Below are 13,085 nucleotides of genomic sequence, written 5' to 3'. Positions count from 1 at the left end.
AGATCTTCCTATTCATCAAATATCAAGCCCCTAGACGTTTCAGAAATTGAGAAGAAGTTTTTCAAGGTTTGTTACCCAAAACAGCAATTTCAACATTGCCCCTTATCGAAAACCGGAAGTTGAATTTTAGACCAGGTTTTATAAATACATTCAATAGCGATTGATCAATGTGCATTACAGACAAAATTGTCTTACCATGTGCCTCCTTGAATATAGAGAAAATACTATTTAAAGATTATAGCATAATTGGCCTCTGTGACCTAAAATGGGTCAAGGTCATTTGTATCAACAAACTTGATAGGCAATGTCCTGAACATCTCAAATATCAAATATGTAATATATGTATTAATAAGTTTTAAAAATTGTTTAAGAAAATTTCATCTTTGAACGTTGATCCCTATCGAAAACCGGAAGTTGACATTTTACCAAAAAACTGGAGAAATATTATTTATTTCTTATCTTACATAACATATCCAAAGATGAATTAATAATCGGCTTGACAGGTTACAGGCCTTTTATACCCTCGGGTGCCTGTATACATTTCCAAGCAAGGCTTGGACTAAAATGTCTGCCACTTCCTTAGATACAATGGGCGGAAGACACCGGTAGCAAAGAAGGGAGGTCTGAGAAGCATTCTAGATTTTTTTTTATCTCAACACGTATTTTTTTTTAACTTATACTGTCAGCTTTAAGCATTTTAGATTCTTGTATGTACTGTATTTTTATGTTAAATTATTAAATGTCTCCTCTATAATTGAAGTATCAATTTAATGGAAATGGGGTCATGCAATTATCTTCATTATTGTTTTACATATTAAAGATATATAACTGTAAATCATCATCAACATTGCTCTATGTTATCACTTTTGGTCCCTGGCATTACTGACGATACGGTCATTGATTATCAGTTATGAGACATACACTGTGTGTGTTTATACCTAAGTTTATACTTAGATATACTGTCCATAACTATTTGTCTATAAAAAGATGTATATCTGTATTCAGGGGGGGGGGATTTCCTAACGTTGTCACAGTATTGTTCTTATCAGTCTTTGATCTCACGTCATCGATATTATTTTCATTGTCGTACTATTGACCAGAGGTTCTCTGACAAAGTAAGTTTCCCTGAAATCTGGAGCATCGCTAGCTATATAGGCACAAATGAAAATTACACGAGGGCCTCGTTAAAGGAGAATAAGACCAGGTGCTCCAGAAGATTTAGATTCCTCTGCTTCGTCGACGACACCCGTCACGTTAATCTTTGTCAATTACCTACTTGTTGTAGCCAAGTAACTATTTGAGTCATATTTATGTTATCAATAGGTAAGTATAAACAGTATGTAAATTGAAGCTTGTTATATTAGGACCGTGCAGTATCTATCAGTGCTTATGGATATGAAAAGATATTGAGCCCGTATCTAAAGTATTCAGTGACACAAACCGAAAACAATTTAAAAGAAAATGAAAAATGAAACCGCGTAGAAACCTGATGCTAGCTTATATTTTAGATTCAAGTTGCATGGTTACGTCAAACAGAGGAAACTATATGCAAAATCCATGGTAGAACGACGTAAATTTCATTATAAAAAAAACCTAGTAACTATTTTAAGAATCCTTTCCATTGATGTATAAAAGCAAGCCAAAATTTTAGTGTTGTGTATGAACCCGATAATTTCAACGATACCATTAGGAAAATAAACGCACATGATCAATTGATCTTAATCAGTAAGGTGAAAGTATCAAATATTGTTCTAAAACAGTCCAACAGTTAACGTGTTGAATTTGTTAGGTCATCAATAACGACACACCAAACAAAAGCTCTCGTTCTTCCTATAACGACTTAACGCCTACATAGAAAGCACCAGCACAATACACTAAATAGCCTGTCATCATACCGCGCGTGAGTGTAAATCATGGCCGGTAAATATAGCACTTGCTTTTAGCTCTTATTTAATATTTCTTCGTTTGGTTTAGCATAGTAGATTCAATGAGGTAGTCGATACATCATATCTATTGTAAAATATTGGCGTTGTTTGACGGGTGTAAGCCCAGTAGTAACTGTTTAGTAATACATTTGTCGTATGAGCTATGTCTCATAATCTCTGTATGGTACGAGAAATTTGACAGCTAATGTATAGGTAAGGATAAAGGTAAGGATAATAGACTTTTAATGGGTCTCTAGTAATATGTCAAAACAATAGTTTGTTTTATACATGGACTAGCAGATGAAGTCAGCTGAAGCAGCAGAAATGCTGGAGATTTTGCAGCCATGGTCATATTTCCACAAACATTTAAAAACGTATTCTGATCCAGACCTAGTAATACGTTTGTAGTGTGAACTATATTTCATCGTAGCCTCTGTTTGTAACAAGTATTATTTTCTAATTTTATCAAGGAACAGATTACTTTACATTGGGGTTCTCCTGATTGAATTAATTCTCTCACGAGAAAGTGTCGGTTGGAACAAACCTGATTCTTGCTCGATCACTCCGACCAAATCTGACAACGAGTTAATCTAGCTTACATTACAAAATGTCAACGAATTTAAGCGCATATTTTTTTTCTTTCATTGATTGTTTTTATCATTTTTCCAATATCATGTTTCAAATCCGTCCATGTTCACAAATTTTACTTTTGTAATTGTCGTTTAAAATGCAGCATATAATTGTAGAACAGCAATTCGACACAGAGGGAAATTTTATGCTTTATAGCCTTTGATTAAAAAATGCCCATTCTTTCTGCACCTTGAACGTATCTTGATATAATTGATTTTTAAATACTTTCCTTCTGTTAATCTATGAACAATGTTCTAGTAAATTAACACAAGGTTAATACATAATTGATTTTATTTATGGATATTATTGATTAATCTTTAAAATATTCATTAATAAGATTTCTGCCAATCACAATTTATTTATAGGATTGTATCTAATACTATTAAAACACGTGTTTTTCGTTAATTAGGGACCTCCATAAGAAGAAATATATACGCTACTATGAAAAAATTAAAATTTTGATTGGTAAAGCACTAGTATATAGTCAAAGATACGCAACAGATACAATACAGTGATTTATCAGGACTGCATTCAAAAAATCCCATTTGTATACCATTCTAAAATTTAAGTAGTATTTTATTCTATCATTTCTGCACAACAGGATTCCGAAGATGGTGCAATGTTATCACTTGTCTTTCCTTTGACTACTTTAAACGAACAGTGTGCGTTATGGCAGTAGTAAAGGGTTCTACTCTCTCATCACACAAGGAGACGAAACATTAATTTTTACACACCTGCATTCGTCCATTAACTTTGTATCAGCCCATGAATATTTTCTGTCAAGCGACAAAAACCGAACAAAAGAATGACCAGGACTTTTTTAGCTGACTTATTTCCTCAATCAGCTTTCCACAATATCTTACTGAGTTGGTCGATATCTTACGGAGTTGATCGAGATCGAATCTGAAGTGGCCTTTATTTCGTCCATTTATGATATAATTGAATTATTTGTGAGATAATTTAAACATTATGTGTTGTACAATACTAAAGGATCAGTTTATTACAAGTGTAATATCCGATTCATACCTGCAGTCATGTATGGAGTTGTCATGTTGGTTATAAGTTGTAATTACACCGACAACACCTTTTATGAAGTAACATCGACTTATTTATTTTTCCTGGACTGGGTATCCCTCCTATGGGAACAAAACCTATCCCCAGGCCGTGCTGATACTGAATGGACGGCAAAAAACCCGTCTAAATTACATGACAAATAATTTATATCATTTATTTCATTCCTGCTGACTATTTAGTCAAACCGTAACATTAAGAATATTAAAAACCTTGCACGTGCAGTAGAAATTGAATATTAAGAATAATAATAATAAAAAAAAATCAACTCGATGAGAAATTACTATACCGATGACAAGTATACAGCATATTACAATGTATCATTTGGCATAACGATTTAACTCTATGACAAAAATAGTAATGGTGTAAATAAAAAAATGTCGTTAAGATCGTATCAGCCATGAAAAGTAAAGACACCATCAATGAATACAGGAAGAATAGGGTTTTAATAGGTGTGTACAGAAACGTGTGAAAATCAACAGTCATCACTAATTTTATAACGAGACTACAAAATGCCGTAACCTTAAGCAGAATGTCAAACGTTTTGCGTCTTCAGCTGTATTACCACAAACATTAAAAAAAAAGTATTTTTTAAAAAGCTGGCATTTATTGTGAAACGACATTAAAACTCTAAGTGTTTCTAAAACCACATATCCTTCTCATATCAAGAATTAACATGGACGAAAGTGGTAACAAGGTCTTCTGCCTGTTTAACACGTGTTACTTAGAAGACCAGTCATGCATCAAAGTCGATTACAAATATCAGGGATTTGCTGAAAATAGAGTTTGTGGAAGAGGGAAACATTTTGCCAAACGTCTGTAAATGTCACTGAATTAATTCATCTAAGGGTATCTATGACAACAAAATGGTAGCATTATTTCGAAGGGATGTGGGGAATAACTTCGAGGTATATCACGTTTAACAATCACAGTGTTTTAATTTAACATTTGGGGGTTTAATTTAAGAATCTTATTTTATCAGATTTTAGCAGATTAGATAATAAAGAAACCGTTCTGAGACATAACTTTGAGATCGTACTCTAGCCACCGTGTCAAAGACATGCTTATTAAGACATTGACGAAACGGTATGTTGGGAGAGCCGTGCCCACAATGTAGTGTGACATGCTCCGTGAAATCCTGTCACAGATCAACGCCATCAGCCGCTGACTCTCTCACAGACCCAATACCATCCCGGAGTGTTACCAATCCTGTGCCACGTACCTATATTGCACTTTAAAAGTAGTATTTCACATCAGTGTTTATAGATTTTGGTTTCGAGTCAGAGTTGTGTGTCCTAAAAGTCTCTACAAACAATCAATGGTAGAGAACAATACTGGAGAGAGACAGAAGACCTCGCCGCTATCCCTGCCTCTTTTGAACACGTTTTAACATACGATAATATCATATCGATTGGGAATAATTTATGAGAAATAACCGCGCGGTTTTTACTCTACCAATAACGTTTAAATGCCGGACTGATTACAGCAGCAACTCAGTTTACAGTGAACACACAGCAAACCAGTGTGTTAATCATAAAATTAATTTCAACAGTTTTTTAGTAAGAGTTTGTTAACTTTTTGAACTGACTAAAAAAATCTTTGAAAACATCAAATAGTAAAATATTTGTGCAACATCAGTATGTCAACGAGTGTGTACAATTCGGTGACCAAACCGATGCCATCGGACACAGAAACGGTCAAGCGAAGACTGGCCTTCCAAAAGAGTTACAGTCAAGAAGTAAGTAATCGTAGGTTAAGCCTGGTGTATATATACACACCTATGTGTCATATACAATGTAAGTTATAACAATTATTCTTTTGTTCTTTTTTGTATATTTTAATGAGAAATTTGTCTTTTTATCTTACAATCAAATTTTTGGGGTTATAGTACCATCTAAGCCTAAAATTTGACAGCTGTTTCGATCGGTTTAGATTTTCCTCAGTCAACCCCTTTAGCATCACTGAGGAGTCCTAGGACGAAACAGCAGTATGGTGTAGTTTAAATAATTTTTTTGCTTTACTGTATCTAAATATAGATTCGTGTCTTTTGTATGTTTTTTTCGGTATGCTTATTTAAGGAAAATTTAATGTTAAAATGTTGATTTTAATGGAAATATTTATTTATTTAAATTTCATTTAATTTTATAAATGCATTGATAGTCTCTCATCCTGGTAGTAAGAATGGACAGACCCAACTCCCATGAAGACACTGACGGTTTATTAGCTCTTATCATGTACCCAATCTGTTGTAGCTATTTACAAGTTTCATTCATTTTTTATAAATCATTTGTGATTACATAAGATTATAATCAACATGTTCATGGTGTTTATCTGTTGACCTAAATTGCGCCATTAAGTGATATTTTAATGGCATGTCTTCGACTTATCTATTACTATTAATAATTATTTTAATTTCCTGAAGTCGATGCTTAGGTGTAAATTATTTGTACTTTATTTCATATATAGCTTAATCATCCCCATTTGTTTTGTGTCACTAAGCATAGCTGTAAAGGAAGGTTCACACTTCTGTATTTTGTAAAAGAAAATTAATTGTTAGATGTGGTGTGTAATCTTAATTAAAAGATTTTCATTAGTTGCATGTTTTTGTACCACCAAAATAAGAATGACTCCCGAAACATACCTCTATATCTGTATTGTAAATGTACATCAAACATATACATTTGTATATTGGTTACCCAGTTATGGTGACACACCTTCTCAGGGTGGTGGTGTCTCGGTTACCGTATGTCTAATATATATTAACATTGATTTTATTGAAGGTATTTGTTAATGCCCAAAAAGCAAATTAAATACATTTTTGTGATATTCTCATCCGAAAACATGTCACTATCTGTGTGTATGTCACTATCCGTGTGTATGTCACTATCTGTGTATGTCACTATCTGTGTGTATGTCACTATCCGTGTGTATGTCACTATCCGTGTGTATGTCACTATCTGTGTATGTCACTATCTGTGTGTATGTCACTATCCGTGTGTATGTCACTATCTGTGTGTATGTCACTCTCCGTGTATATGTCACTATCTGTGTGTATGTCACTATCTATGTGTATGTCACTATCTGTGTGTATGTCACTCTCCGTGTATATGTCACTATCTGTGTGTATGTCACTATCTATGTGTATGTCACTATCTGTGTGTATGTCACTATCCGTGTGTGTTTGTCACTATCTATGTGTATGTCACTATCCATGTGTATGTCACTGTCTGTGTGTATGTCACTATCTGTGTGTATGTCACTATTCCTATGTATGTCACTATCCGTGTGTATGTCACTATCCGTGTGTATGTCACTGTCTGTGTGTATGTCACTATCTGTGTGTATGTCACTATATGTGTATGTCACTATCTGTGTGTATGTCCTATCTATGTGTATGTCACTCTCCGTGTGTATGTCACTATCTATGTGTATGTCACTATCCGTGTGTATGTCACTATCTGTGTATGTCACTATCTATGTGTATGTCACTATCTGTGTATGTCACTATCTGTGTGTATGTCACTATCCGTGTGTATGTCACTATCCGTGTGTATGTCACTATCTGTGTATGTCACTATCTGTGTGTATGTCACTATCCGTGTGTATGTCACTATCTATGTGTATGTCACTATCCGTGTGTATGTCACCATCCGTATTATGACTAGGTATCTGAATTGATTTCCTTTGTGTATGACACCGCTAGGTGTCTGAATTGATAACCTGTGTGTACCACACCGCCAGGTGTCTGAATTGATTACCTGTGTGTAGCACAACCTACGACACCGCTAGGTGTCTGAATTGATTACCCGTGTGTGTTACACCGCTAGGTGTCTGAATTGATTACCCATGTGTATGACACCGCCAGGTGTCTGAATTGATTACCCATGTGTGCCACATCGCCAGGTGTCTGAATTAATTACCCGTGTGTGTTACACCGCCAGGTGTCTGAATTAATTACCCGTGTGTATTACACCGCCAGGTGTCTGAATTAATAACCCGTGTGTATTACACCGCTAGGTGTCTGAATTGATTACCTGTGTGTACCACCCCGCTAGGTGTCTGAATTGATTACCTGTGTGTATGACACCGCCAGGTGTCTGAGTTGATTACCCGTGTGTATGACACCTGTAGATTTGTGGTCTGATTAACAGTATATACATAAAACTACTCAGTAAATGAACCGATTACCCATGTGTATAACATCTAAGGTTTGGTAAATTGATTTCATTCGATTTTCAATTGATTACTCATGGGTTTAAAATACAAAGATAAAACAATCGTCCGTATTCATTACCCTAATATATGATACCACTAGACATCTGAGTAGGATAACTTTATTAAATTTCCGTTTTCAGGACATCAGAAGGCAGGTCAGTGATCCGTATTTATGATATGATCGGGAGATCTATATTTTGTAATGAAACACGCCATGTTAGGCATACTGAACATCTGTAATGTGACACGCCTAATGATTAGTAATACATTTACATGTATATTAGATGTTGAAAACTCAACACATTGCTTTAGTATATTGATCACATGTAATAAAGAGCATCAAAACAAGTACATTAAACACCCGTGACTGAGACTGACCTTAGTGGTGATCCCTCCCTCTCCAGTAAGCGGAAAAGTTGTGTGTTGATCTGTCCCTCTCCAGTAAGCGGTAAAGCTGTGTGTTGATCTGTCCCTCTCCAGTAAGCGGTAAGGTTGTGTGATCTGTCCCTCTCCAGTAAGCGGTAAAGCTGTGTGTTGATTTGTCCATCCCCAGTAAGTGGTAAAGTTGTGTGATCTGTCCCCCTCCAGTAAGCGGTAAAGCTGTGTGTTGATCTGTCCCTCTCCAGAAAGCGGTAAATTTTTGTGGTGAAGGTGTGTGGTGATATGTCTCTCACCAGTAAGCTTTAAAGTCGTCTGGTGATCTGTACTTACCCAGTAAGCGGTAAAGCTGTGTGGCGATATGTCCCTCTCCAGTAAGCGGTAAAGCTGTGTGGTGATCTGTCCATCTCCAATAAGCGGTAAAGCTGTGTGGTGATCTCTCCCTCTCCAGTAAGTCTCCTGTGATAGGTACAGTTGTTTGATGATCTGTGTGTCTCTTGTGATAGGTACAATTGTGTGGTGATCTGTGTTTCTCCTGTGATAGGTATAGTTGTTGTGTTGATCTGTGTGTCTCCTGTGATAGGTATAGTTGTGTGGTGATCTGTGTGTCTCCTGTGATAGGTATAGTTGTGTGGTGACGTGTCTGTCTCCTGTGATAGGTACAGTTGTGTGGTGACGTGTCTGTCTCCTGTGATAGGTATAGTTGTTGTGTGGTGATCTGTCTGTCTCCTGTGATAGGTAAAGTTGTGTGGTGATCTGTCTGTCTCCTGTGATAGGTAAAGTTGTTGTGTGTGGTGACGTGTCTGTCTCCTGTGATAGGTATAGTTGTGTGGTGATCTGTCTGTCTCCTGTGATAGGTACAGTTGTGTGGTGACGTGTCTGTCTCCTGTGATAGGTATAGTTGTGTGGTAACGTGTCTGTCTCCTGCTATAGGTATAGTTGTGTGGTGATCTGTCTGTCTCCTGTGATAGGTACAGTTGTGTGGTGACGTGTCTGTCTCCTGTGATAGGTATAGTTGTGTGGTGATCTGTCTGTCTCCTGTGATAGGTATAGTTATTGTGTAGTGATCTGTCTGTCTCCTGTGATAGGTATAGTTATTGTGTAGTGATCTGTCTGTCTCCTGTGATAGGTATAGTTATTGTGTGGTGACGTGTCTGTCTCCTGCTATAGGTATAGTTGTGTGGTGATCTGTTTGTCTCCTGTGATAGGTAAAGTTGTTGTGTGTGGTGACGTGTCTGTCTCCTGTGATAGGTATAGTTGTGTGGTGATCTGTCTGTCTCCTGTGATAGGTACAGTTGTGTGGTGACGTGTCTGTCTCCTGTGATAGGTATAGTTGTGTGGTAACGTGTCTGTCTCCTGCTATAGGTATAGTTGTGTGGTGATCTGTCTGTCTCCTGTGATAGGTACAGTTGTGTGGTGACGTGTCTGTCTCCTGTGATAGGTATAGTTGTGTGGTGATCTGTCTGTCTCCTGTGATAGGTATAGTTATTGTGTAGTGATCTGTCTGTCTCCTGTGATAGGTATAGTTATTGTGTAGTGATCTGTCTGTCTCCTGTGATAGGTATAGTTATTGTGTGGTGATCTGTCTGTCTCCTGTGATAAGTATAGTTGTGAGGTAATCTGTCTGTCTCCTGTGATAGGTATAGTTGTGTGGTGATCTGTCTGTCTCCTGCTATAGGTATAGTTGTGTGGTGATCTGTTTGTCTCCTGTGATAGGTACAGTTGTGTGGTGACGTGTCTGTCTCCTGTGATAGGTATAGTTGTGTGGTGATCTGTCTGTCTCCTGTGATAGGTATAGTTGTGTGGTGATCTGTCTGTCTCCTGTGATAGACATAGTGATGTGGCGATTGGTTCACCTCTCTCAATGTCTGAATGTAATTTTTACATATTTTAGCCATATTTTTCGAGCAATCTGTTTTCCCCGTCGGTATGGTGGGTGACAAATCCTTTCTCATGATCTATATCATTTTCTATCAAGTGATTTTTCCACTGCAACAATCTGTTCATCTCTCATGATCGATGCAGTTGAGCTGCAAGTTCATTAAATCGTGGAAATAAAACAATAATTCCCTTGTGAACAAAGCGATACCATGGTAACTGATGTGCATTTATAACACAGAAAGCATTACATTCCATTTTGCGTATCTCGATCCCTAAGTGATTTTATCATAATGAAGGAATTTATTGTTCATTAACAACTATTTATGTCCCTATAGAATTCTCGGGGATGATCCAAGTAGTGGCTTCAGTCTTGGTTCGGTTACCAAACCTTTGCTGTTCAAAAGCATTCCCTACAATAAAACATCAAAGTTGTCGCGCACTTCCTTCTGAACGTCAAACTGATGATCGCTGATCGCGGAGCTTCCTATTATTTTCTCTTTGTAAATCGTGCTTGCTCTCCCATTATTATCTCAGTTAATTGTATCAAGGTTTTACAAATCCTTTATTTTTTATCGTCATTAGAACAGAGTTTAAATGTAATTTTGAATTTTTATATCGGAAAGGGGATTGACACGTGCAATTTAGATACCAGACATCAGGAAATACGAGCCACGCTCATACTGATTCCTGATCCGAGACCTGTTCTGTTGGAGGTTGTGAGGCATGATTCTGACAACCACATTTGATAACGGTGCTCTGTCAATAATACCCTTACTGAACAACAAACCGACCCTATATTATATGAATGACCTGAGACCAATACTTACTGACATATCTTTTGTCTTCTTTTACTCTTTGTTACATTTCAGACCGCACAGCCGGGTACAAAAGCTTTGTATTAGCTGAATATATACCGTTTTTTGCTGAACAATTATTACAATAATGAAGATGAAAGGGCTTTTGAAAAAAACAATCCCATTTCTCAATTATCTGATCATGATATATTAATATGATACATACCATGGGATTAGGTTAACATATTACAGAAAGATTGGAAAATAATGAAATATCATGTATTCCTGAAATTAATGCCTAGTTTATGTCAGCTTGATACAGTAATATGATTCTAACTAATAATTTCCATAGAAGAGATAAAACAGTAAAGATAATTAGTGACAACAGTTTCATCATATTGATCAGTATGTTAGTTGATAATGCACAACCAGTTTTTATGTGGGGCCTTTCCAACATTTGTACAATATCTTCTTTTCAATACATTTTACCGAATTGTACAAGGACTTAACGTGTAGCCCGTATTCATGAAACCGCACTCATGCTTAGATACACATTTTGTGCTCAAGCTCAAATACTTTTGATGGGATTTATCATATTTTATGCACAAAGTTAAATAATTTTCGTGTTAAATCTGACACAGAAATAAGCTTTCCGTGATTTGAAATGATTTCGGAAATATCTCAACTGAGATTTATTTTACAATGTTAAAGTTTTAGTTTCTTTCCTGTTTTTTTTTCATGATTTCAGCGAATTTAAAGCAAGTTTTGTTGATCACAGAGTTCATACTTGCCTATAAGAATGATTTCATGACTACGGCTAGAATACCTTGTACAAACATCATACTAATCATTAATCTGACAAAGGTTTCATTTTCGCTAACAAATTGAAATATACGACAATTTCAAAATTATAGAAGTAACGTGGCAGTGTTTAATATATATAACGTATACACATTTTGATATGATATCATCTCTATTATTTTAGATACGGAAGGTAACATTTTATATGATATTACAATACTAGGTCTGACATACGATTGATACTGCTTAATATACTTTATTTGATGCAAACAAATCTTAATGCATCATTTTTTCGGCAACGTAGCGATAAGATGAATCAGTCCATTAATAACAGTGCCTTGATATAAACAATATACTGAAGTGACAGGAAGAATAACGTATTTTAGAACAAATCTTTCAGCAGAAAAACCGCTAAAATGAAAGTCTCGATAAAAAGTATGTTTGCAATATTCATAATAAGATACATTTACTTTATATCTAAATCTTAATTTATCTGGTTTGATTTTTTTTTATAGAGGACGACTGAATTGATATTTGAGAGGACGTACTAACATATTTCTCTAACACAATTTAATATTAATGGTGTTTCTGTACAGTTATGTAACCAAATTTGAATGCCTATTCAAATTATTTGGAAACAAAGACAAGGACTTTCCTTGGGACAGGATGTGTGAGGTTGGCGTTGCCACAATTGTAAATAATTTAGTGACTTGTTATAATTATTGATAAAGTGCGAATTTATATAAACGAAAATAATGGGTTTATGCACACTGTCCAAATCCAAGTTATATTGAAGAAAAATAATCAATAATCCATGTAAAACGGGGTGCTGAATATAATAAATCCTATCCCAAGGGTTGAGATCTTTCCGTCTACATTACAAAGATATCATTGATTTCTGACACGACTTTTTCATGAGAGAATCGGTATATTTTGGAGATAAAGGATTTTTGTTGTCTTGGTAATGGGTACTTTTCGCAATACTTCCTCTGATTTTTGACGATGTAATAGAAAACATGTCCATGTGACAATCACTTTATAGGAAAAAATTCTGGCAAAATTGTGCTTATAATTCTCAAAAGATAAACACATGATATACTTTTGGTAGGCCAAGGCATTTTATTATTCTAAAGTATTCTTCTTATTCCTAATGCTCTCATCATGTTGAAAAATTCTACGCGTACTATTTAATCGACGCTGTTCTAAAATAAGACCTGTCATTTTTTTTCTCATAAAATTCTAGCTTCAGTTAACGCAATAATCCACAAACATGCCAATTTGTTCTACAGGGACGTGTTGGGACCTGAGTGTTAGAATGAAACCTCGTGTTCTCGATCAGTAGAACCATCTACAAATTTGCTTAGGCCTAGGACACATAGCTAACAACGAT

General features: G+C 35.8%; 1 protein-coding gene across 1 annotated transcript in view; it reads left to right on the top strand.

Moving 5' to 3' along the window:
* Nucleotides 1-5,265: 5,265 nt before the first annotated feature.
* The window catches only part of LOC132549338 (tyrosine 3-monooxygenase-like), a 47,183-nt gene continuing 39,363 nt past the window's right edge, over nucleotides 5,266-13,085 (top strand). The window contains exon 1 of the mRNA XM_060213269.1: nucleotides 5,266-5,364. Coding sequence (XP_060069252.1) covers nucleotides 5,266-5,364 — 99 coding nt within the window. The remainder of the gene's footprint in view (nucleotides 5,365-13,085) is intronic.

This window comes from Ylistrum balloti, unplaced genomic scaffold (genome assembly GCF_031769215.1).
Source record: "Ylistrum balloti isolate Yb309-2 unplaced genomic scaffold, AGI_CSIRO_Ybal_v1 Utg370054, whole genome shotgun sequence".
Taxonomy (NCBI): domain Eukaryota; kingdom Metazoa; phylum Mollusca; class Bivalvia; order Pectinida; family Pectinidae; genus Ylistrum; species Ylistrum balloti.
Note: the sequence above shows the minus strand (reverse complement) of the source record. Positions and strands in the feature narration are given on the sequence as shown.